Source organism: Myotis yumanensis, unplaced genomic scaffold (assembly GCF_028538775.1).
Source record: "Myotis yumanensis isolate MYYU_CA2020_CCGP unplaced genomic scaffold, mMyoYum1.0.hap1 SCAF_12, whole genome shotgun sequence".
NCBI lineage: Eukaryota > Metazoa > Chordata > Mammalia > Chiroptera > Vespertilionidae > Myotis > Myotis yumanensis.
The window spans coordinates 25,606,593-25,632,989 of NW_027223763.1; the positions used below are offsets into that span (position 1 = coordinate 25,606,593).

The 26,397-nt window shown below is 49.9% G+C and overlaps 1 protein-coding gene and 1 pseudogene across 4 annotated transcripts in view; one reads left to right on the forward strand and one right to left on the reverse strand.

The window, feature by feature from the left end:
* Positions 1–26,397, reverse strand: part of COL15A1 (collagen type XV alpha 1 chain) — a 102,345-nt gene that overhangs the window by 21,341 nt on the left and 54,607 nt on the right. For 2 of the 4 annotated variants that reach the window (XM_070431087.1, XM_070431085.1), the window contains exons 8-24: positions 25,992–26,177; positions 24,355–24,507; positions 22,302–22,463; positions 21,644–21,793; positions 18,707–18,799; positions 17,440–17,565; positions 16,792–16,854; positions 10,988–11,023; positions 10,452–10,592; positions 10,182–10,250; positions 9,161–9,196; positions 8,974–9,057; positions 7,459–7,524; positions 5,415–5,450; positions 4,087–4,149; positions 1,534–1,602; positions 1,388–1,423 (exon numbers count right to left, since the gene is read on the reverse strand). In XM_070431087.1, the coding sequence (XP_070287188.1) occupies positions 1,388–1,423; positions 1,534–1,602; positions 4,087–4,149; positions 5,415–5,450; positions 7,459–7,524; positions 8,974–9,057; positions 9,161–9,196; positions 10,182–10,250; positions 10,452–10,592; positions 10,988–11,023; positions 16,792–16,854; positions 17,440–17,565; positions 18,707–18,799; positions 21,644–21,793; positions 22,302–22,463; positions 24,355–24,507; positions 25,992–26,177 (1,569 nt within the window). The remainder of the gene's footprint in view (positions 1–1,387; positions 1,424–1,533; positions 1,603–4,086; positions 4,150–5,414; positions 5,451–7,458; positions 7,525–8,973; positions 9,058–9,160; positions 9,197–10,181; positions 10,251–10,451; positions 10,593–10,987; positions 11,024–16,791; positions 16,855–17,439; positions 17,566–18,706; positions 18,800–21,643; positions 21,794–22,301; positions 22,464–24,354; positions 24,508–25,991; positions 26,178–26,397) is intronic. The other 2 variants (XM_070431086.1, XM_070431089.1) reach the window with 2 other exon arrangements.
* LOC139020902 (protein adenylyltransferase SelO-like) lies at positions 12,005–13,813 on the forward strand (annotated as a pseudogene).

Below are 26,397 nucleotides of genomic sequence, written 5' to 3' on the forward strand. Positions count from 1 at the left end.
TTGCTAACTATAGGTGTTTCCCATAGTATTGGATGTTAGTTAAGTGGTTAATCAGTAACACATGACTCTCCCAGTCTGCCTTAGCCTTTAGCTACCCCTCTCCAGAGCATCCATTCTGCCTGGTGTAAGGGACCAAGGCCTCAGAAGGCCCTGTGAAGAAATGCACTGTGGATGTTATGAGCTATTCATCAAGGATATATGTCTGTTAGAACAATGTAAGTACTTTCTCCCCAGGCCTCAGATCCAGCTTCAACTAAAAAAACCAGCCTAAAAGGTCTCAGAAGAATGAAGGTGTTTGTTGGAGGTAGTGGGGTGTAGTGGCCAAAACCTGGATTCAGAGTCCAGCAGGCTGGGTTCAGGTCCCTGTGATGCCACTTACAAGCTGTGTGACAAAGGACAAGTGACTTAACCTCTTTCACCTCCATTTCCTGGTCTATAAATTGGGGATTCTGATAATCACCTCTGAAGGCGGTGAGGATGAAATGAATGAGCTGTGTGAAGTATCAGTGCAGCATCTGACACATAGTGGATGTTCTACACCTGAATTTTCTTTGTTTTTTTGGGGGGGAGGAAAAAAGACAGGGACGTTTAGGGTTCATCTTGGGGAACTGGTTGCTTAAAAACTGTTCAGCAGCCCAATGGATTATAGATTCCTGGAGAAGTAAGGCAAGAAAGGCGCTACCCTGTCCTCTAGTACTAACTCAATACTCTCCCCTACAGATGGGAAAAGGGAAGCCCAGAGAAGAGGACTTGTTCAAGGCCTCACAGCAAATGAGCAGCAGATCCATGTCTAGAACTCACAACGCCCAAAGTGACTTTCTGGGTTCCTTTGGGGGGTTCCCTGGGCAGTGGCAATCTTTAGCTGGCAAGACCTGTGACGTAATCATGAGTGCTCACCACCATCTGGCTCTCCTCTCCTTCCTGGACACACGGCTAAGCCATATTTCTGAGGCCCCACCCACCCAGACAACTGGGTTCTGGCCAGTAGAATGTGCTAGACGTGATGTTCCTCATCTTCCATGATCTCTTTCCACCTCCTCAGCCCTGGCCTACCAGCTGGAATATGTCAGTGTGGCCCTGAATCCACAAGATTGCAGAGTCCCAGACTACAAGCATTCTGGGTCCCTGAGTCATTTCTTGGAAGGAACATGCCCAACTAGGAGCAACCACAGTGGACTTCATGCTGCTGTTGTGTTAAGCAACTGAGATTTTTATTTAATTGCAGTCAGCCTACGCTAACACACACACACACACACACACACACACACACACATTTTATCATGTCCTTTTTATTTTCACAACTGGGACAACTCAGTCTAATTAAACTAAAGTACGAGAATTGCCTCAAACCCCAGTCCAGCCCCAGCTGAGAGACACTCTGGCTTACCATTGGTCCTGGGGCTCCGTGGACTCCAGGTTCACCCTGAAACAGGGAGACACAGACTAGTTACCCAGAGGAACATAGTTTGTGGCAGAAACAGAGATGGGATATCAAAGAGGATGTGTGCCATCAGGGTCTGGTGACATAATTACCTTTTCCCCCCTCAGCCTTTCCAGAGGAATGTCCCCTGTCAGGATGGCGCCCGGCTCTCCCTTCTCGCCCTGCAATTCAGAGAACATTTCAATGAAAGTGGACTCCTCCTCGCTGCCTTATCCAGAGGCTCCCCAAGGCCTCTCAGTCCCACAGCCATGACTTCTGTTGTTGCCTTCATCCCAGCCCTCCAACCCCACTGCTTGGCTCAGACACGACCCTCACTAGAGTGCTGTAATAGCCTCCTAAGCGACTGACCGTTCTCTGCTCTATTCCCTCCCCTCCATGCACCCTCCCAGGCTGGGACGCTGCCAGCCGTCCAGGGCTCACAGACCGACATCCTCACTCTCCAGCAACCAGCCCAACAAGGTCCTTCCCTCCTCTTGCTGCACGGCATCCCTGGGAACCTCTGACTCCTAATGTATTTGGTGACTTGCTTTCCTAACAACTTGACTCGAGATCTGTTCCCACCAAGAATCCTTATTCCTATTAAAACTTCTGAAATTGGGCCCTAACCGGTTTGGCTCTGTGGATAGAGCATCAGCCTGCAGACTCAAGGGTCCCAGGTTCAATTCTGGTCAAGGGCATGTACCTTAGTTGCGGGCATATCCCCAGTGGGGGTTGTGCAGGAGGCAGCTGATTGATGTTTCTCTCTCATTGATGTTTCTAACTCTCTATCCCTCTCCCTTCCTCTCTGTAAAAAATCAATAAAATATATTTTAAAAAAAACAACTTCTGAAATTGGGAAGGAGATGAAGGTATGAACACCAGAGGCCTCTCTCAACAAAGGGCCCTGTGTCTCCATGGGGAACTTTGCCTCCAAACTCAGGCTCCTGTGCAACTGGACCAGGCAAAGTTTCTCAGTTGTTAGGAAACAGGGGAGGTGGCAGGAACACAGGGTCCTGCCCTCAGCAGAGCCATCTACTAAACCAGAAGGCTTCCAAGAAGGTATGCGTCCCGAGCAAAGGCCAGGGAGAGAAACCTTCTTTATCACTCCGAGGCTTTGGCCCCAGATTCCATGCTGGCCCCTGGGGAGCTGGGCTGACCACCTTCACCTCTCCCTCCAATGGGCCAGAAGCAGCCAAAGCAAGCAGAGCAGCCTCTTCTCTCCGTCCCCCAAGCCCACACCTGACATTAGGGTCTTACCACTCCGCAGGTGAGGAAAGGCAGTCCTGAGCACGCCAGCAGCAAGAAGAAGCAAGTACCAAAGCATTAGAGGCAGAGCAGGAGAAAGCGAGTGTTCTGTTAGGACTGGAGCAGAGCCACCTGGGTGTCCAAGGTGGCAGGGGTTAGGGGAGGGTCCCTCTAGATCCATCTGACCTTATCACATAGAAAACGGAGTGTTTGAAGCAAGAGCTGCTCTTCCTTGACCAGGCTCCTTCCCAAGCCAGAGCTGCCCTGGACCCATCCCATCTCCATAGCCCCTGGCAGCACAATATCCCAAGACTTCACCCCAGGTGGCACCGAACTTAGACCCCATTCCCTGCACACTGAACTCTCCACCTCCTGGAATTATGGTCCAACAGACACTGGAGGCTCCTCCTTGGGGCTGGTGTGGAATGGTGGGGGGAAGAAAGAAAGAGAGAAGCCTAACACTTTTTAGCCATCCCTCCTCATAGAGTCACCCCACCTCCTCAACTCCCCAAGGCTCAGGGGTTGCTCCCAGTGGCTTTGCACGGACCTCCATTACAGCAATGACCACACTTTCTATTGGCTCTTTGCATGTCTATTCCTCTTATCTTATTTCTATAGCCCTAGTGCTCCTTACAGGAATCTGGCTGGAATGGATAGAAGATAGACAAGTTCATAAATGGATGGATGAATAAATGCATCCATCCCAGAGTCTTTGCAGTCTGTTTATGGATGTCACTTCCACCCTTATCTATAAACACGAACTGGGAAGTTAATTCTCAGAGGCACATGTGCAGGGTACAAAGGCCAGTGCAGTACTCTGGAAATTCCCAGGACATGTTCTGCATATCAATATTTATTCCAAAGATTCTGGACCAAGACTGCCATTCATTATACATGCTTTCATCCAACAAGTCTTTTGAGTGCCATTTATGTACCAGGCCCTATGCTAAGAACTGGAGCTACAGAAAAAGAACTGGCTGACGTCTGCCCTTAGGGAACGCACACTCTCATGGGGGTGCCCACCAGGCAGTTAGACAAAGCACAGCACATGTGATGACACATTCAAAGAGTGTTGGTTGAGTCTTTTTCCAAACTCGGATGAAAATAAATTTCTCCACCCACAACCTACCTTCACTCTGGAGGAACCTTGAGATTATGAAAGTTAACAGCTGGAAGAGTGATTGCTAACAGATATGGATTTTCTTTTGGGCGTGATGAAAATGTTCTGAAAGTAGGTAGTGATGGTGGTTGCACAACCTTGTGAATATACTAAAACAATGAATTTTACAATGTAAAGGGGTGGATTTTATGGTATGTGAATTATATCTCAAATTTTAAAAAATGATGTTACCTTCAGCCAATTTGAAATGTTTAGTAAATTCTGGAGCATGACCCCACCCAGACACCTGGGCCCCTCTTACCTGTTCTCCTTTGAGTCCTGGAAATCCAGGCACACCGGTGTCACCTTTTGGTCCTCTAGGGCCCTAGAAGGAATCATTGAAGGGTATTTTGTTGTTTGTTAAGATTGAAGAGCTTCATCCAAACGGAAGTATTTTTTTCCCAAAAAGTAGAACAATAGAGAGTGCCATTCTCCTGGTAGATATGAATCATGATATTTTATTGATTTTCAGTGGTCTAGAAATTGTGGTCTGGTGGAAAGAAGACAGCACTGAGCGTTAGGAGGCCCAGCAGCCCTATGCCTCTTTGAACTTTGGATTTCTTAAAAGGGCACTATGGAAACTGCCCGGTCCTGCTGCCTCTGCCTCCGCATCGGTCCTCCAGGCCATCCTGCAGCCCACCTCTCCCCTCCATTCAGCTTCCATGACTCCCCTCCCTGCTCTGGCTCCCTATTACCTGTGGGATGGTATCTAGAAATCTTAGCTTGATACCCAAACCCATCCCAGCCAGCCTCAGTGTCTGGTCTTTCACTCTCCACCATACCACCGGGAGTGAGTCTTTTCCCTCACCCTCTCCACACTCCCTGCTGCCTTTGCACTTCTGCCCATGCCATTCCTCCTGCATGAATGCCCATCTACCCCTTTGTAGAGTCAAATGCTGCACACCCAACGGTGACGTCTTCCCAACTCCAGCAGACACTTACTATCTGTGACAATGACTCATATAACCAGACATCTGCCCCCAAAGACCTTTCAGCACTATTGCTATTTGGCTTTTCACAAGTCCCTGTCTTTCTTCTGCGTTAAAGGGTGAGATACCCTGTAGAACAACTTTCTACACAGAAATGCACTTTCACCTTCCGTGGTGGAAGCCCCCGAGTGTGGGGCACATAGATTTAATTACTGGATGTCTAGTCTATGCTGCCCCTCTCCCAGTCCCCATAGCCACCATTCTCTCTGTAGGAACTTTATCTACTGTATCGACTTGAAATGCTTGGCTTGCATAGGAAGTCAACATGCGTAGGAAGCCAACCACTGGCTGGCCCTTGGGTAGAGAGAGATGAGTGACCCAACCCTCCATAAGGTGGTTACAGTGCCGTCGAGGCAAAAAGACAAGGACACAAATAACTGTTATTCAAGGCAGGAAAGGACCACAGCAGAAGTGAAAATAAAGCCCCATGGGGCTGACCAGAGTGGAGGGTCACTCAGGTGGGGGCCAACAAGGAAAGGTTACATGAACAAGATGGCACTAGAGCTTGGTCATGCAGATGGAGAAGAGCATTCCCGGTGGAAGGAACAGAATGAGCGCAGCCATGGGGCAACAGAGGAAAGACAGTTACTGTGGTACTTACTGGAAACCCTGGAAGCCCAGGATTGCCGTCCGGGCCCTGTGACACAACAAAGACAAAGCAGGTGGTTTAGGGGCAGCATTTCCAGAGCCAGCAGGAGCGCTGCATCTCTGGGGCCCGCCCCCTCTCAGCACCTTCAAAGACTTATGCATGTTCCCGCACAATGGGGCTCACGATCCATTTTGCAGAAGAGGATGCTGAGGCCCAGGAGAGAATGAAACTGGGCAGTCACACAGCTGGTCAGTGGCAGAGCCAGGAAGTGTGCACAGGTGCCGAGAGCCCCCGCCCCCCAGAGCCAGAACTGTCTGCACTGTAGGTGGCTGCCTCCTCCTCCATGAAATTGCTCAGCGTCTGAAAACTCTGGGGCGATGAATGCTTCACTGAACTTCGACAAACACTCTCAGAAGATAGGTTCCTAAACTGAGGAATGGGGCCAAAGGGTGTTCTGGGCTGTGTGAGGGTAGAAGTGGGGACATGTGGACAAGACGCAGGTCTTTTCCCAGGTAGTAGTGAGAATTTTAAAGGACCAGTCATTTGAAAGGCCCTGGGACGCAGTGAGTTTGTGGTTCACTCCACATGGGGCCAGGACTCTTCTTCCTGCCAGCCCAGATACCCACATACCTATTAAAGGCAGAATATATAGACACACACACACACACACACACACACACACACACACACATACACACAGAGATATCCAGAGAGCAACATGTTTATCAATATACTGTATACACAGCGGGGTCGAAAAGCATCAAGGCACTGGTTGGGACTTGAATCTTCCCAGGGAGGGAATTGCCCTGAGCAGGAAAATCCTGACCCTCCATTAGGGATGAAGGGGCCCCTGTGGTCTGGACTTGTTGAAAAGGAGAAGGGTTGGGAAGGAAGGCGGGTTCTAGGGGTGGAAGCAGGGCAATGCAGGCAGACAAGGCCCATCTTAGAATGGAGATGCCGAATCTTCAATTTTAGTCTATGTTTTGCTTTAGTATCAACTCACCAACACCTAAACCTCCAATAGTTTGGGGAAAACCAAGACCTCTGTGAACTGACTTTTGCTTGTTAGCTCGTTTGCTTTAGGGTTTGATTATTGGGGTGCTCTGGGTGATTTTAGTAGAAATCAAGGAAAGGAGGCCCCATTGGATATAGCACAGAAGAGATAACACAATGACCTGCTAGCAGCTGGAGATACCAGCTCTAGAGGAACCTCCCAGATGTTTGCAGAGGGCACTAAATGGTGGGGTTCAGGCCACCCTCACTGGGGACTGCAGGAATGGGTGGCCCAACAGACATCTGGACTGCACAGCTGTGGAAGTATAAGCCTCAATCTCCATGTCAGCTACACAGAGTGCCACAGTTTGCAAAGCAGTTTCATATCCACGGCCTCTTATAAGCTGCCCCCAAACTAGTGAGGTGTTCTCAGAGAAAGACTCGGAGTGGTGTGTAGCAGAGATGGGCTGGAACCCCAAGGCTTCTACGGCTAGAGCTCTCCCCTCTGTCCCCAGCTGTCATGAGCAGATGTGAAAGATGCAATGGGATTCATTGCACAGGCTGCGGGAGGAGGCTTCCTTCCTCTTAAGTTCTATTATGCCGTGGACCGAGCCTGTGGACTTGCAGAAAAATAATGTCGCTTCTTTGTGTGTCCCTGGTGTCTCAAATGGGTCTAGAAAGACGGAAGCAAGTCATGTTCCCTCCTCTTGTGCCAGTTTGCCCATTAGCACAGATAGGTTTCTCTCATCTCTTCCTGTTCCGTGAAATGAGATCACGTAAATAAAAGCAGGCCAAAAGCGCTTCCACAGACGTCAATCGGGTTATTACTGATGATTCTCTGATTTCCATCACACACATTTGTGATGCGCAGGACTGGAAGCTTCCTCTGCACTGGACAACACTCCCTGCATGATCCAACTAACGTGATAGCAACTTCTCAGAAATGCAAAGTTCTCTTTCCGCTCTACTTGGATATAGTCTAGCTCTATGCAAACCAACCCGACCTAGTTTCAACAGGGACCTCTGGGTGGGAACCTCACTCTAGGCAGCTGTGGAGACATACCGGAGGCCCAGTGAGCTCGGGAATGTCAGAGAGATTCATGAATCCGTGGGTCATGTTGATCAAAGACTGAAAAGAGAAAAAACCAGACAATGAGACAGAGGGTGGCACATGTTCCACCATGTTCCTGGCAGCAAGGCTTTAATTAAACTCAGCCAGCATGGCAGAACGCGGGCAGGCTGATGACACCCTAAACCCACTGCCAGTACACGCATGCCTCCCACTGCTTAAAAACAGCTCGGAGCTGCCTTATCACTTTCCTCTTTCAATCAATCTTAAGATTGCACAACACATGAACGCCTTCTCTCTTTCCAAATTTATATATATATATATTTCCACAGAAAGCTTGTAGTGTTGTTGGTGTGTATACTAGTATTTGTACATGTGTGTGTGCATATGTGTGTGTCCATGTAGTTATTTTATTTTTTATTTTTTCAATTACAGTTGACATATACTATTATATAATTTTAGGTGTACAACATAGTGATTAGACATTTATGTAACTTACAAAGCGATCACCCCAATAAGTCTAGCACCCGCCTGGCACCATACATCGTTATTACAATGTTATTGACTGTGTTCCCCATGCTGCATTGCCACCTAGTTATTTTATATGATGGCATCAGGCTGTACGTATTCTCCTTCACCTTGCTTTTATTTTTTCACTCAACCTTATAGCACAGAAATCTTCCCATGTGGCATTGGGAGGTATAGGCATTTTTAGTTTTAACAAATTGCCTGCCAAAGAGCTGTCTAAAGGAGTCCTATAATTTACATTTCCACAAAAGCATGTGGGATTGTCTATTTCATCACACCCTTACCCACACTTGATATTTTAAATCATATATATAAGACTTTTTTACTCTAGTCATCTTTTTTCTAATTATTTGGGATGTTCTGACTTTCTGTCGATTACCGTATAACATGATTTCTCTCAGAAGGGCCACGGTTTTTAACAAATGTGATAGCCTAATAGTAAATGGACCGTGATCTGGTCCCAGCCCACAGCCCAGTCTTCTCTACAAATTTCCATCACTCTCTACCCGCTCCCACGCCTTGGACACACACACATATTCCTATTCTGTGTTTTGCCTCATAGTGCCCCTGCCACCTGAATTCTGGAAGTCCCGTCCTCCATGCTTATGTAGTAAAATCATTCTTAGCTTTTAAATCCCTGCTCAAAGACACTTCCTCCAGAAAGTCTTCCATTGATTTATCATTTCCCAAACCATCTTTCCTCCCTTGTGTCCCCACTTATGTTCCTTTGCTTCTCTGTTACAGCCATTCTCGTGACTGCAAATGCTGCCAACCAGCAGACAGGGTTCTGGAAGCACCAGGTGAGAGAACAGTGGTTCCAGGGTAGAGACAGACAGGAGGGGCAGGCTGGCAGGGGGAAACTCCCATGCCAGATGCCGGCCAGGTGCCCCTTGGATAACCAGCAACCCTGAAGTTGTGGACAATCTTCTTTCCTTTAGCAAAGGCAGAAAATAGCCACGTTCTGACCTGGATGATACTCACACTAGGCAAGACCTCGATGCGCCCTGGTGGTCCCCTGGGTCCAGGAGGTCCCACAGTGCTGGTGCCATCCATCCCTCTTTCACCCTGGATACAATAATGAGAGCGGAGAAACAATTCACTGCACAGATAACGCTCCCAGAACCAGGCGGGACAGTCCTCACACCCCACCTCAGAGCTGTGACCTCACCTTGAGCCCCGGGTCTCCTTTTTCTCCTTTGAGACCCTGGCAAAACAAAGAAACAAAGATCCTTGTGTTGTTGTTTTTTCTATTTACTTTGCTCACTCTCTATCTATCCTTGGATCTTGCCATCTCTCCATACACACTGACATGGATTTTGCCTCAGGCAAGGGGAGCAAAGGATGAGGGGCAAATTCCCCTTCCAGAGTCAGAAGGAATACCCCTCAGAGGGCGAGGAGACCAGAGTCCTCTCCCAGCACAGGGGCTGGAGGGTGGGGGGTGGGGGTCTTCTTGACCCTGAGTCTCACAGCCGGCATCTGGAGGATGGGGAAGGTCAGACTTCCCCTGGAGTGAGTGCTCAGCTCTAGGTCCCATGTGATAAAGATAATGAGGTTCCAAAGGTTGGTCCTCATAACAGCAGGTATCATAGCAGAAGATAGACAACACTTCCGGCCTCCCTGGGACTAGATGCATCAGGGAGGGGCACCTTCAAGCAGTGGCTTTGAAATGGGTCCAAGTGTGAGTATTGAATGGGGCAGCAAGAAGGAGGCAATGAAGCAGAGATGCTGGATGGTGAAGGACTGGAGAGAGAGAGAGAGAGAGAGAGAGATTCCCCACAGGATGTTTTGTGCAAAACTTCTGTACTGCTCCTCAAAGAAACACTCGGTAAAGAGCACCTAGGCTCCCATTGCACAGATGGGAGCTGGAGGCACAGAGAGGGTGAGTTATTGAAAGTAGCAGAGCCAGTCCCCTGACTCCAGCATGACAGGCCTCAAAATGAAGTTTTCAAAGGCCAACCTTGCCCAACCAGTGTGGCTCAATGGTTGAGCATTGACCTGTGAACCAGGAGGTCACAGTTCGATTCCTGTTCAGGGCACAAGCCTGGGTTGTGGGCTCGATCCCCAGTAGGGGGCGTGCTGGAGGCAACCAATCAACGATTCTCTCTCATCATTGATGTTTCTATCTCTCTCTCCCTCTCCCTTCCTCTCTGAAATCAGTAAAAATATATTTAAAAAGTAATTCAACCTACATTTGAAGCATTTGGTCCTGAGAGTCTGGGTTCACGCCATGGCCTGATGGTTCCAGAGCCTTCAGTATACTAAGGAAGGAAGAAGAATGAGAAATTCAGGCCCAATTCCTGAGCACCTGCTAGCGCCAGGTGTGGTTTTGGGAGCTGGAGCTTGGTGGGAATCAGCACAGCCTCTGCCCTCAAACCAGGGTTCAATCTACTGGTCTTCAATCTACTGCCCAGTAACCCTTAGGGCATATTGTTCTTCAACCAAAGATAGGGTGCAAGTACCTGAAATTCAGGTTCCATTGTACACTCAGGGCCTGGGGGACCTGGGGGCCCAGGAGGCCCTGGGGGTCCCATGATCCCAGGAGTGCCAACTTGTCCATTTTTCCCTGGGCGTCCTGGTGAGCCTCTGTTGCCGGGGTCACCCTGTAGGGAAGAGGACAGGCTGACTACCCAGCCCTGGGTTATACACAGAAGGAAGGACATAGACCCTGAGTCAGAAAATCATTCTTCAAGCTTAATTAGGCTGATGAATCTGATGGTCACTGCTTAATGGTACAGAAATGGCTGTCGGGCTAATTGACATTGCGCTCGATAGGCAGAGGCACTCATGTGAGCACACGTGTGTGGAAGGGTGAGGAAGGAGAAACACTGCAGGTTACTCACTCCCCTCCAGCGCCAGCTGTCCTGTCCTCCCCTGTGGTCCCTCTGAGATGTTTCTCTCTGCCCCACGCACTGATGCTTTCAGTGCTCCAGCCCCACAGTCCGATCACAGTGAACCCAGAGAAAGGGAAGGAAGGAGGAAAAGCTTTTCTTTTTACCTTTTCACCAGCTGAGCCATTAGGCCCTCTTGCTCCCTGAAAAACAAACAAACAAAACTGAGTCAACAGGTCAACTGATATCTCTCTCATTAGGTGTGTTCAGAAGAGAATTTAGAACTATGGACTCTTAAGTCACAGGATATTAAAATGGGACTCTTCCTCTCTCGGTTTGGGCTGATGTCTCAAAGCTGAGTACACTATGAGAGTTGTCAGTTGCAGGCAAGTCATGCTGAAGGCTTGTGCGACCCATTTTTCAATGATTAGCTCATCACCTACCTCAAGAGTAAGAAGGAGTTGAAGTTTAACCACGGGAGCTCATAGAGGAAGAATTCCCATGGCGAGCTGTCAGTGCACTGGGTGGTTCTTCCCCCCCGCCCCCCGCCCCCCGCCCACCCAGGATGGAAGTAAAGGGGCACTTGCCCTGCTTGAAGTCATAGGAAGGGGCTTCGAGCAAGACCTTGCTATGTGTTCACTAGACTTTTGGAGATATGTAAAAGGATGATTGACTCTCTTCTGGGAAAAAATCTAAAGACCAAAAGCTGCCTAAAATGGCCCCAGAAAGGGGGGGGCGGGGTGAGGTGTTGCACTAAGCAGGCTGCATGTCCACCCCCAGGAGACACTGTCCTACATTAGGGGACTGCATTTGGGGTTCTCTCTGGGGAATTATGAGGAAACCTCAAAAGCACCCTCAAGGGAAGGAGCCAGCAATTCAGGGCCACACAGAAGGCTCTGACACCTGATTATGATGTACTGCCCTTCTCCCCAGTCCCATCTCCCTGGGCTAGATTCTCTTTCTACACCCATTCCATAGAAATGGCGGAGTGGTTAGTTCCAAAAGAGTCATGCTCAAAAATCAGATGGAGAGTCACATTGAATCTGAAACAGTGAAGAATGCCAAAGCGAAAACAGATGGAAAGCCAAAGCCAAAGGCTCCAGTCATAGAGGGAAACCAGGGGAGAAAAGTATTGGGCAAAGTGGTGGTGGAAGCCAGGAGGAGGGTGTGGCTCTGACAGGGACATGGCTGAAATTCTGGAGCAAGGCACAGCCAAGGAGCCCTGCCTATCTCCCCTCGCCTCCCACTCCCACTGCCAGTCCAAGAACAACAAGAGTTATTTCCTGGAACAAAAAGATAGGGCAGAGGCCCAGGGGCTAGGGAACCCTGAGAAGTCTAGGGGTACCCCAAACTCATAAGATCAGCTGTTGAGGCACCTGCCTGATGGCACATCCTACTCCTCCCATCCCCTTCCTGAAACCTGGATGTCCCAATCGTAGCTACTGCCTAACAACCTAACAATCTGTAAAAACACACACAGAAAACAGACCAAGAGGGAGTCCAATTTTGAAAACAAACCCACAAACACCATACATCTGAGGGAAGGCAACAACGCCATCAATGGAATGTATGCCTGAGGGAACAGAGTAAAGAACACAATCCAATCAGTACTTGAAGGATGTGATATATATTCTCAGGGAGAAAAGGGAGGATATTACAATTGTGAAACAAACTACTATGAAATAAGAACAGTGGTTATGGAAAAGAATCAAGTAGAGATCTTGGAAATAAAAATATATAACTGTTGGAAGAAAAAACAGAACAATAAAAGTTATTTCAATAAGGTCAGGATAACAGGAGAGATACACCTGGAGAGAGAACTACATAAAGAATCAGGTTACAGAGGCTCTGCGTGTGGAGAGACAGTATTTGGGCCCATTCCACCAGCTCACAGATTCGGGGGCCACCACTTCGGAATATGAGCAGATCAGGTTGGGGATAGACGAGCTCTTCCTACTGGAATTTACACAAACAGGTAGAGTGAAAAGAGGGAGCCCCAAGGAAAAGGGTCAGCAAAGACCCCATACTCCCCAAACGGTGGTGGTAGAGCTATACTTCGTTCCTCCCTGAGAGAACTGTGCCTCGAGGCTCTGCACTATCTTGGAATTCCAACCAGCACAACTGCAAGTCTAGTGGTGACGAGGAAGTATGGAGAGACCAGTTATACAACAGAAACCTTGGGACAGAACAAGTTGCAGGAAGGACTGCTGCATATGGCAAAAGCATGGTCTAGATTAGAATCATTATCATATCAGCTCATCATGGTGACAGGATTTGCTAAGGTCGTTACTAGACTTCCTCACACAGGAACATCAAAAAAAACGAATAAATTCATGGATTTTTAAAAAATTTTATCTGTTGTGGTTTCTGAGACAGCACAGCTTAGTGCCTGTGGGTGCCTGTTGGTTTTGCTCATGGTGTTTGTTATAACGATAACTTCAACACACTACAATGACAAGGGACTGTGGTTTATTTAGTTTCATGGAGGCCTACAATCCTGATTTTGTACTGATGCTGAAATAAGGTATAAAATGTGAACTCAGGCCAATAGTAGAATGTTTAATTGAAATATGCTGTTACAAGCTCTAAACCCATGATGGGATCCTAGTCAAGAGCAGCAGGCTGCTCAGGGTCTAGAGAAGTAAGTACCCTGCTCTTTATTATACAAGACTCGGAGAATTGCTCAGAGCCAAGTTGGGATTATGTGGCAAAAGGGAAGGTAATGATTTACTCACACTTCTCTTACATTGTGGAAAAGATAATGCAAACACTGACATTTCAGCAGCTCAGTGAGATTACTCAAGGCCACTTTCTCAGAGCTTCACGTTCCTCAGCAATTCTGGGCACTGAAGAAAATGTCAAAGGACAAACTCTTTTCTACCTGGATGTCCTGGTATCTTTGGAGACTGAAGAAGACAATGAATGATTCAGATTATGAAAGAAATGCCCTAGCCGGCTTTGCTCAGTGGATAGAGCACCAGCCCGAAGACTGAAGGGTCCCAGGTTCAATCCAGTCAAGGGCATGTACCTCGGTTCCAGGCTCAATCCCCAGTCCTGATAGTGGCATGTGGGGGAGGCAACCAATCGATCTGTCTCTCTCACATCGATGTCTCTCTCTCTCTCTCTCTCTCTCTCTCTGTCTCTCCTCCTCCCTTCCACTCTCTAAATTTCTAAAATATCACTGGAAAAAAAAAATGTGCTCAGGTGCAGATTAACAACAACAAAACACAGATTATGAAAGAAGGGAAAGAATGACTCTGTTAATTGTAGGTAGATGCTGAAGACAGCGCAAAAAAAGCAGAAAGGGATTTTCCAGTGGCCCATCTCCAGCAAGTTCTTCAGCATACTTTCCAGAAGCTTCTGTATCTGAGAAAGCAGGCTGCTCCTCATCTACTCCTTCCTGGGCTACATATCTCAGAATCAGTTGATCTTAATTTGGAAAAAATAAATTAAGGAATACTCCTATCGTGGAAGTCAACATAGAATTATCTATTTGATAAATTCTTAACGACCATCCACATTTTGAGAACAACCCCACATTTGAAAATAATGATTATATATTATATTTTCTTCCGGCCCAATAAACTGGACCTTATTCTTTGGGGGAAAACCCCACTTCAGACAACTTGCCCTGCAAATGACAACAGAGGCCAATTTCCTCATAGCACGACGGGAGACCTTTCCCAGGTGTCCATGGGAGGCATTGCCTGGGCAAGAAATGAGTCCCTTGTCACTGGAGGTGTGCAAGATGAAGAACAGATATTGTGGAGGCTCAAAGGTATCATTGGGCCCAGCTGGCATGGCTCAGTGGTTGAGTGTCGACCTGTGAACCAGGAGATACTGATTCAATTCCCCGTCAGGGCACATGCCTGGGTTGCAGGCTCGATCCCCAGTGGGATGTGTGCAGGAAGCAGCCTATCAATGATTCTCTCTCATCATTGATGTTTCTATCTCTCTTTCCCTCTCCTTTCCTCTCCGAAATCAATAAAGATATATATATATATAACTATATATACAACTATATATATAACTATATATATAACACACACACACATAGTTAAAACTGTATCATTGAATCTTTTGTTTTGTTATATCCCTGAAATTATTCTTTTCTTTAGCATGATTTTATTATTTTACATCCAGACCACGCTCCTTGGTTTACCTTTTGTTTTTTTGGTTGTTCTTTTTTTTTTTTTTTAGGTAAAAGTCATGTGTAAGTTTCCCCTTGAGCTCTCCAGATGCAAATTTTCAAGTCCTTCTAGAGTTTGCTTCTGCTTTTACTTCACCAGGAAGCAGCATGTGCATACACAGTGTGACAAAATTAGGACTCCTAGCAAACTTCAGGGGGAAACGTGATTTGTCTTCAACAATTACATCTGAGCAAGCCTGCTGCTCCGGCACGGCTGCTTCCCTGAGCAGCTGCTGAGCGCGCTGCCATGTGTGTGTGCGGGATGTATGTGTGCGGATATGGGCGTGGGTATTTTTAAGTGCCAGACGAGTGTATGGGGGAGGGTGGGGGAAGCTGGTAAGAATAGGGAAGATGAGTGTAGGTCTGTGATGTTTCCTGCAAAATTTAATTTCTTATGAAAGAGTTGGTACATGTAAAATGAGTTCTATAAAGCTTGGCAATTATTTCTTTCTGCTTTTTTCTGAGAAATGAGCTTTCCACGAAAATCCAGTTACTGGTTCAATTAAAATAAACACACTTGAAAACTGACAGAAACTGGAAATTCAGCTCAGTGAGGATGGCTGTATCTAGCAGCCAGGTAGGGTATACAGAAGCCCTTGCCCGCCTCCCAGCTGGGAGAGACCCTCTCCCAAACCCCAGAAAAACTCAAGGCTGTGTCACTAGGAGGCTGGTCTTACCTTTACTGCCCTCCTTTGTGGGACATGGCTGATCTCATCCACCAGCCTGGGAACACTGGGGGAGCAGGAACCCCACCACAGCGCAACTGGGGGCTTACAGAGATGGAAGAGAGTGAAGGCATGCAAAGCTCTGGGAATGGAAGATGAAAATGGTGCCTGAAAGAAGTTGCATCCATTCATCAAAGGCTAACAAAGGCCTGCGCTAGGTTTTAAGGATTCACAGACACTAGGACTCTGTCAGGGTGAAGGTAGGAGCAGACAGATAAGCTAACAGTGATAGTGTCATTGGCTAAGCAGGGTCCCAGCAGAATAAATACTGTGCAAATGGGACGTGGAGAAAGGAGGGGTGCTTTCTGCTGGGAAGGAATCTGGGAGAGCTTCCCAGAGGACATATCTGAACGGGGCCTTGGAGAACGAGGGAGGGAAAGACACCTGAGACAGAGAAAACCATGTGCAAAGTCCAGGAGGCTGTGAAGGAAGAGCATTTCAGTAGGGCTGGCTGACCTGGAGGCCATCTGAGGGCTGGTGGGGGGTGGAGCTAGAAAGGCAGGTCGGGAAGGGCCTCGAGGGTCTGCACATAGTTACGGTTTTTTCCTGGGGGCAGTGGGGAGACAACGATATTTTCTCCCGGGAGAGGGCAGTGACTGAGGGGAACCCACTGCAGGAAGTGGTCCGGGCAGGTGGGTGGGAGCTTGGGGCACCAGTGAGGAGCCTGATGCCGCAGTTGCATAAGGAGAGATGAATGTCAGGCCAGGATGGACAGAGGGGTGAGAGAAGTGGACATCAGATTGGCCGGACCTGGCGCCGGACAGATCATGGCCGGAAAGGGAGAGGAAGGGAGTTAGAGTGGACTCTGTTTCTGAATCCATGTAACTGGCACCTGGTAGTGCCCTTCACTGAAGCTGGGGACATGCAGGAGTGGGCAGGGCAGATGCTGAGTTCAGGACTGGCATAAAGAGCCCTGGATGGAGAAAGCAGCAGAGAGGACCAGGAGGGGATTAGAGAGGGTCTTTTACAGAAGATGCAAGGTCAGCTTTAGAGGTCAGAGAGGGGCAGTGTGGGCCTGGAGGCTTCCATGTGTTAGACCCTCCCACCTTCCCCTTACCTTCTCCCCTTTTGTCCCTGGACGGCCGGAGGCTCCGTCAAGTCCAGGCTGTCCCTTGGGGCCCTGGAGAACATCAGTGACAATCAGCCCACAACATCCTTGATCAGAATCAAATACAAAGGCTTCCTACATGAGGAGGCCAGGGTTGGGAGGACCCAGCAGGTGAGGCTGGTGGCTCCAGTGCCTATGCCTGGTCTATGGCGGAATGCCTGTCCTGGCCAGCAGAGGCTGAGCACCTATGGACGAGGGTCCAGTTTTTGCTTCTGTGGAGGAATCAGGGGCAGGGTGGGTACTAGATGGTCTCTGAGGGGCTCCCATCCCAGGCCCAGCACTGACGTCCTATGATTCCAGGATTCCATGTGAGTCTGCGTTTCCTACACTGACTAAATAAAGCAGCAAAACACTGTGTAGGATGATGTTTTTCTTAGCTGCTGCTTTGTATGAGTCTTAGCAGTGACTTGCTGAGGATTTTTGTTTACAGACATTAGCTGGCTGCTCGCTCCCCGCTCCCCGCTCCCCGCTCCCCGCTCCCCGCTCCCCGTGGTGAGCTTAGACAGCACTGGGTCTGGGGTCTGTGGTCTGCATGCCCCTCCCTGGCTGAAGGAAGACCTATGGCCACAGGGAGGGGAGATGACTTCAGCAGCTCACCCGGGGCCCAGGTTCACCGGCAGCTCCGTTCTTTCCAGGAGATCCAGGGGGTCCCATGAAAACATCAGTTCCTGGTTTTCCTGGACTCCCAGGTAAGCCAGGTGGGCCCGGGGGGCCCGGGGGACCCTAAAAAAATAGACAGTCTGTTAAGAAACATCAGAGGAGGGGATAAATATATACTGAGCATATATGTTCTATCCATTCTCTCCCTTGCTTACAATCACCCTATGAGAAGGCACTGGTGTTCCCACTCAGCAGTGAGGAAACTGAGGCTCGGTGAGATGATACAACTTGCTGAAAGGTCACACACAGAGCTAATTAGGAGAAGAGCTGGGATTTGAAGCTAGGTCTTTCTGCGCCCATTTTATCATGTTTTCTCCTCAGGTGCATGCACACAATAAAAACCCAATTCACTGGAATCCTCAGAGATGCTCTGTTAACTCACTTTTCAGCTTAATCAAGAGGTCAAACACTGCCTGTTGTACTAACTCTTGTTGTTAAAAAGCCTCCTGCAATGTGCTAGTCTCTTTAGCCTCTGTCTGGGTCGGCCGATCCCATCAGCCTGGAAGACCCAGTAGCGAATCCTAAACCCTTCCCACTCGGTCATGGTGAGTGGGCAGAGGGCAGCCGAGTGGAGCCATCTGTGTAGAGGTTCAGCACAGGTGCTCCAAGGAAGAGACGGAGCTGAGGTTGAGGGCAGGGACAATGGTGTCAACTGTGGCTGTTGAAGGGAGGTGCTCCCTGGGGGGCAACTTAGGGACAGACCAGTGGGGGCCCAGCCTTGGGCAGGAGGCCAGAGAAGCAGGAAACCCCGGAGGGAGAGAGGAGTGGAGAGGAGGGAGGGGGTAGCCTCTGGGTTGGGAGGATGTCAGGAAGAGTCTGGAAGCCAAAGGGAGAAATGCTGCCCAGAGGAAAGGCCAGAAGGTCTCTAATGTACAGGGCGGGGTGGGGGCAGAGCCAATCTGTGGAGGTGAAGGCCATGGACACACCTGCTGGCGAAGGCTGCCAGGGAAAGGAGGCAAGTGGGGAGGTGGGGGTTCTGAATGTAAACTTAGGCTCATACTCACTTAACAAAACTATCGATGTGGAGAAATATATACAAAGATATACAATATAATGAACTCCCAGGAGCCCACCGCCAGCCTCAACAATTACCGATGGTGGGCAATCTGTTTCGTCCAGTGTCTGTCCTCACTTCCCTCCCTCCCTCCCTCCCTCCATTGTGAAGGCCACCCAGGCACCAGGCCGTGTCACCCCTCATACTCACTCTTAACAGCTCCTCACTGCTCCCCAGGTCACCAGAGCCAGAGCCAATTTCCGAGCCCCAGCCCAGGCCAGAGCCCTCCGCCTCTGCTCCCACCTGCAGAGAAAAAAAAATTCTCACAACTTGGTTTCCACTGCCACTCCCCAAGGACAGCCACGTCACCGACAGTTTCCCCACATTCTGCAGCTCTGCTAACTTCTGCGTCCACCTTTCCTTCCAGCCCCTTCTCCCACTCTGCAGCTACCCTCCTCCCTCACCACCTCCCAGCTGTGCACCAACACCCAGCTGTCCTCAAACATGCTACATGCTTTCACATCTTCGCCCCAACCTCCTTTCCTGCTTTTCAAATCCCTGCTCATCCTTCAAGGCTCATTCAGTGATCACTTCCTCCACCCCATTTTCAGACAGAATGTCTCTCTTTTCTGTGTTTCCACCAGCCTCTGTTGAGGTCTCGATTTCATGCCAGGACCACCTGACTTGAAGCTCAGTTGTGTGCAGTCCATCAGCCACTCTAGACTAGGACTCCTCTGGGGTCAGCCCAATCCTGAGACACCTCTGGATGCTCAGTGCCAGCCTGAGTTCTGGCACCAAGAAGGCCTTCAGCACATACCTGTTGAATGCCATCAGTTCCTCCAAAGAACAAAATAAAATCCCCTAACTCCTTCTAGTATCTACCTAATCTCTAGCTGCTGCTATGTCACCTGCACCCAGCAGATAATAGATTCTATTTGCCAAACGACCTTAGAAACAGAATGACCTCATGGGCACAGCAAATGTGAGATTTGCTGTTCAACTTCTGGATCGTGTCTGAAAAGGGTGGTTATGGACAGTGCAGAAAACAAAAGTAGAAAGTCCAGACCCTAAAACTCATCTCTACTTAACTCCTGGGAGCTGTGACCATGAGCAAACACTTAACCCGCTCTGAGCCTCATTTGCATAATAACTTTATGTAACTAATTTGTTGAGCATATACTACATGCCAGGAAAAGTTTTCCATGCATTAACTTACTGCATCCTCACAACAATTCAAGATGTAGGTACTATGATGCCCATTTTATTCATGAGCAAAGTGTGTGTGTGTGTGTGTGTGTGTGTGTGTGTGTGTGAGAGAGAGAGAGAGAGAGAGAGAGAGAGGAAATTTGCTACAGTTTTGTTGCACAACCAGGCTTGGATGCCTCTCTCACTCACTGCCTTGGTAACTCTGAGATTTAAAATTATCCTAAAGACTTTCCAGAGTGGATGCTCTCTTGATTGTCCTTATTGTGCTTTTAAACCATTTGCTCAGGAATCAGGGCATCCATTTCCATGCATCGCAGATTCCTGCACTCCAAGGTGATCTATCTTCATTAGTAATATGCCAGGATGAAGTATTGTGTGTTTGTGTCTCCTTTTCTCCTTTCTCTCTCGCCCTCACAAGTACCCAACCCACATTCCCCACCCCCACCCCCACCCCCACCCCCACACACATACTTCTCTTCTTAGGACTTTTTAAAATCCCACTGGAAAAATCATAAGGGGATGGTGGAAACAACCCTCACGGTTCTACCACTTTGAGGCAACAACTGCTAACATTTAGAGAGGGTATTTCCTTCCAGGGTTTTTACATGTGTCTATTTTTAAATAGTTCAGACCACACAATATGCTCAAGTTTACAACCAGCTTTTTTCCACTTAACATTGTGTGGTATTTTCCCCCATCATAAAGTACTCTGAATAAATATAATTTTAATAGCTGCATATGTTCTGTTATTTGAATATATTTTAATTCAACTAACCCGTTAGCTAGTTAAACCATGTCCGATTTTATTTCTACTATGGACAACACATTAAAATCCTTGTAACGTATCAAATGCTCCTTTACGATGGATTCTTAGAAGTTTCTGGGTCAACAATATGCAGTTTTATGGTTGCTAATATGTGCTGACAAACAATTTCCCAGAAGTAATAAACCCAGCAGCACTCCCACCAGCACAGCTGACCTCACCACGCCCTCACCACGTGCCAACTTCTCAAAGCAGAAAACACGGAGGGCCTAAGGACAACTGACCCAGTTTCTTCAACATCTCAATGGCTAAGAGAAGAAGCGGGGAGACAGCCACAGATAAAAAGAGACTTAAGAGACACGGCAACCGAGCGTCACACGTAGACCTTGTGTGGATCCAGATTCAAACAAACATCAGAAAGAAGATTTTTTTAAACTCCGGTATTAGATAACAGGAAAGAACCATTGTGAAATGGATAATGACATCGTGGGTAAGAAAAATAGAAAAGGTCCAGATCAACCTACTAGCAATACACATGAACATGTTTATGAGTTAAATGAGACGATGTTTGGAATTTGTTTTCATAGACTCCAGCCTCCTCTCTGCTCTGCTCTAAAAGACGGGGGTAGGAGGTGGAACGCATGAAGCACAGTTGGTGCAATGACTTGACCTCCCAGCCACCCTCTTTCCCAGGCAGAAAATGAGGCCCAAAGAAAAGAAAGGATGTGCGTGAGGTTACACAGGTGCAGCCAGAAACTCCTGTTGGGAGGGACGTGATCCCCTCCCCACGCACACATCTTTGATGCTTCCATTCCCTCTGCAGCCCTGCCCCAGGCTCCGTCTTTGAGGCTCCCCACCTCCAGTGTGGGGACCCCCTGACATTTGAGATGGGCCTTTGCATCTTTGGTGAGCTCTGCCTGTCAGAAAGTTCTCATGTCAATGTAAGGGACGCGTGGGACACGAAGCCAGGTGCCCTAGATTTTTATCTCTTGCTTTTTCCTCTACAAACTTCCGCTTCCTGTGTGTTCCCCAGGCTGGAGGCCCCTCGAGATCCCAAATTGGGCAGTTTTCAAACCAAAAGGAAAATGCACCTCTGAGAAAGCCAGGGCCAGGCTCCTCCCAGGATGTCAGCCTTTCCTTCTCTCTTCTGTAAACCTCCCCGCCTCTACACCACTTACCGAAGTGACTGGAGGGACTGTGGTTGCAGGAGTCACCGTGGGTATGGGCAGTGGGGGCCCCTCAGGGGGAGTGCTGCCGGGCTCCTCCGCCTCAGCCCTGGACAGGGGCTCCTCCGTTGTGGCTGCTACCAAGTCTTCATCACTAGGACCCTGGAAGCAAAACCCACAAAAGGAATCAATGTGATGTGATGTGCACGCTGCTGCCTGCCTGCCTGTGAGTTTTGGTGACTGTCATTTCTATGGCACTAGCCCAATTTCAAAACCCTTCCTTACCTACCACTCTCATTCTCCCTGACACATTCACAGAAGCTCGTACTCCCCTTCTGAGAAATGCATCTCCTCTAAGCCCCCATGCCCAGTGACAGGGCAGCCACTGCCCCTCCTCCCAGCAACCCCTTCCTGCTTTGGCCATTCGCCCTGAGAAGGTTCTTCCTGGACAAGCTACGAGGTAGCAGGGTCGAGACAAATATCTGCTCCCCTGACCCCCCTGCCTGCTCCCTCCATGGAAGGAGCTGAAGTTAGTGCCCCCCCCCGCCCCCCTTTGGCGCTCTGACAAGCTGAAGGGGCATTTGCGGCTGGGAAGGAGGCAGCTGCTCCTGGCTCAGGATGCTGCCCTCTCTGCCTCCTGTGAGCCTCAGAGAATGGGGGAGGCACTTACAAACGTGACCGCTTGCTCAGGGGCTGCTGTGGGTGTGCCAGGAGGGGGGCCACCAGTGGGAGCCTTGCTGGCCTCCTCTTCCTCTTCCTCGTCCTCGCAGGTGCTCAGGGGCATTTCTGCAGCAGCTGCTGCTGTTGTCAAACTCCCTTCACTGACTGGACCCTGAAACAAAATTGGTGCGAGGGACCTGCCACTTCGTCCTCGCCTCTGGAGGATTGTGTGACCGCAGGGAGAAAGCGGCCAGGCCATCAGGTAATTGGCCTGGCCACAGCGCCCCTTCCCTTGCTCATCTAAGACCTCTCAGACGGTCCCTTCCATCTCCCAGGGCCCCCTCCAGCACACCGAGTCTGCACATCTTCACTCACTGGACAGTCGCCGCCTCCACAGCCCTGCTGGGTAAGTTCTAGCTTCTACCGAGTCAAGACTTGGCAGAACTGGGACCTGGTGCCTAGTTGTCTCACCTTGTGATAAGGGCTTTACCTTTAAAGAAGTGGGGGGATGAGGGATGAGGGTCGAGAGAGGAAGGAGAAGAAGAAGAAGGAAAAGAAGGTGATGGTGATCCTTTGGTTCATCAAAATCGACCATGTAACTGCCCAGTGGTGTGCAGAGCTGTCAGCCGGTGAGGACGTAGCCTCCCCACTGTAGAGTGTCACCGGCTGACGTTAGGCCAGAGGTGCAAGGCTGGGAGCAAATGTGCGGAATGATTCCAAAGGCCAGTGCTGTGGGTGTGTGATGGCCTGACATCTCCCGCTAATAACTCACTCAGCAAATGTGCATTAAGTACCCGCCATGTGCAGGGATGAAGACAGATTGATGAACAAGATGTATCTAATCCCTGCCTCTTGCAGCCTGGGAGAAGCCAGAAATGAACTAGTCACCAAGTTTATTGTTCATTACAGTTATGACGAGACCTTACGAGGAGAAGTGCGGGTACCATGAACGTGTCTGTGGGGAGACTTCACAAATCTGGGCGGGCATCTCCCAGACAAAGTGGTGCTGAAGCTGAACTCTGATGGCTAAGCAGGAACTAAGGAGGGGCAGGGGAGGAAAGGGTTCTGGGCAGAGAGGAGATGGAAGATTCTGAGGCAAGAAGGGGGATGTGGAAGAGCTATGAGGTCAGCAAGGCTGAGAGGCCGAGAGCTGGGAAATGAGAGGCCCAAGACCTTGTCTTTGAGGCTGGCCAGGCCAGACCCTCCTAGCCTTGTAGGCCAGGTGGGGTGGCAGTGTCTGCAGGACGGCTGCCCGCACCAGGAGGAATCAGAGAGGTTGATGGGGTTGGCCAGGCTGGAGCCTCAGCCAATTCCTGGGCGGGGGTTGGGGGGCTCAGTCCAGGTCAAGGTCCTGGCACTGGAGAAGGGTTAAAGGGGTGGGGTCCACCATGTATTGAGGTAAAAAAATCAATAAGACTTTGTGGTTGATGGGATGTGGGAGGGAAGAAAGAGGGAAGAGGATCTGGATTAGGATTGGATATGATGTTCCCATTCATTTGAGCTGGGAACGCAGGAGGAGCAGAAATGAGTTCGGGTTTAAGTCTGCTGAGCTTGAAGAACTTGTAGGATACTCATTCTAGGGACATTACAGGGACAGGCTTGCCAAGAGTCCTGACATTAGGAGCTGGGAACAGAGTCCCCATGACCCCCAAGGAGAGGGCTGAGAAGTCCTGGCTGTGCTCTTGGACCCTGTGGAGCCTGCTTGCACCCCAACTCTCCACCACCCTCTGACAGCCTGTGTGCATGCTCAGAAACAGGCCATGGCTGAGCCCTCTCACCTCTCCTACTCAGGGCCCAGCACACCTCCTGCCTGGACCTGACCCCTGCTGGTGGAGGCGGTGACCCTGTACCAGCCCTGGGACTCACCCCCATGTCCCTGACTCACCCCCCTAGCTGGTTCTCCAAGGACCTGCAGGGGCTTCACTACACACCCCCTCAGGAGGGAGTATCTGGTCAGGAAGGTGCCCCCAACCCATTCAGGCTCCTCTAGATTTGCTGCACAGAATGAAGACTGGCCCTTTGAGTCTGCTCCCAGCCATGACTTCAACGTTCCAGCACCTTACCAGACTGACCCCTTCCTCAGGCTCCTGCGTGGACATGAAGAGGGCCGGTTCCCCGGTGGGCACTGTGCTGGCCTCTGCTTCCCTGTCAGTGCTGGTGGGCATCTCGGCCTCCTCCATTGATATCACTGCTGAGCCTTCTTCAGCGTCTGGACTCTGAACAGAAGACATCACGGGGACCAGGTCAGTGATCCACAGCCCTAGGGCTGGAGGGAGCAGGCAGCCAGGACCCCCTCCTGCACCTGTGTCCTGTTGCTTCAAAGCACTTGTACAGCCCAGACCTTGCCTTATACCACTGCCCTGACTGGGGCACCCACACAGAAACCTTGCCCTGCACACCACCCAAGGTGTGAGCACCCTGCCCAGTAATGGTGCCTGTGTGTTCATCCCACTCCTTCCTGCCAACCTCAATGGCTGCCACTCATCAGCTGCCATCTACCTTCCACTACTCTGGAGAGTGAAGCTTCCACTGAGGGCCCAAATCATGGAGCTGGGACAAAACCCAGTCCCGGATGCACAGCTTTCTAGGGGGAGGGGCTGTCTGGCCTCACTGACCACTTGCTCTCCTCACTCTCCTAGCCCAGTGCCCTCTGCCTTCCATCCCTCATTGCCCGCCCCAAGGTCCCTTTGACAGACCCAGCTCATGCCCTGCTCTCCCATCCTTTACTCAGTGGGAATCCTGGCAGGATCTCACATTGTTAACCAAACCCAGAGCGAGCCAACACCACCCTCTCCTGGAAGGAGACACAGCCAGCGAACCACACTCTACCTCCAGGCTTGCTTCCCCGACCCTTTCTCCATTCAGGGTCAGGCGAACTTTCTAAAACCTACTCTGACTACATCACCTCCTTCTTTACTACCCTCAGCAACTTCCCATTTCTGCTGAACACGCCCAGGCTCATTCTCATGGCTTCCTCAGACTCAGAGGCCCCGTCAGCCACGTTTCCCTGCCTTTCCTCGCTCACGTCTGACCCAGCAGGTCTTGGTATGCTCGTGCTGATGCCTCCAGGCCAGTGGTTCTCAACCTTGGCTGCACATGAGAATCACCTGGGAATCTTTTTAAAATCCTGATTTCTGGGCCTCACCCTCCGGAAAATCTGTTTCTTTGTTACTAATGTTGTGGCCCCACCCCATAACAAAGAAACAGAATTTCTGGAGGATGAGGCCCAGAAATCAGGATTTTAAAATGATTCCCAGGTGGTTCTCAGGTGCAGCCAAGGTTGAGAACCACTGCTCCAGGCCTTTGCTCCTGCTGGTCCACCTCCTGGAACACCTGCCCCACTCCCATCTGCTAGGCCACTTCTAAGCATCCCCTTGGTCTCACTTTCAGCATCCTCTCCCCAGGAAGGCTTCGAGTCTGGGTTCTGGCGCCTTTGGGGTGCTGCCAGAGCCCCGTGCGCTTCTCCTATTGCACCCCTTACCCTCTGTCCCTACGAAGCAGTCTACCCTATTTACCTGGTGCCCAGCACGGCACAGCACCCACCATCTGCTGAATGAGTCAACAGATGACTCAGCCTCCAAATCACTCAAACTTGGTCCCACAGGCTGTAATCCACATTCTGACAGCGACTGCTTCCACTGAGATGCCCGCCATCCCCCCAGAAAGAGGTGAAGTGGAGCATGCACTCCAAGCTACTTACTGGAGTGTCCCCTTCCCCGGGGTCCTGGGTGGACATGGAGAGGGCCGGGCCCCCGGTGGGCACACTGCCCCCCTCGGCTTCCCCCGCAGTGCTGACGGCCACTTCAGCGTCCCAGGCAGTGCTGATGGTCACATCGGCTTCTCTGGCTGCTACTGTCGTTGCCAAGTCTTCTTCAGTGTGTGGACTCTGAAACAGAGACATCACGTCAGTGGGCCCACAGCTCTGATCAACGTGCCTGTGGCTGGAGAGAACAGAATGTCCACACCTCTCTCTCAACCTGCACTTCTGCAGCCTCTTTCCCTCTGAGAACTTCCTTATCTGGACCTCAGCCCAGCCCTATGACAGTCCCCGAAGCACAGCATCCCAGAAGAGACTGCACAGCACCTGTCTGCACACACCAGTGGCT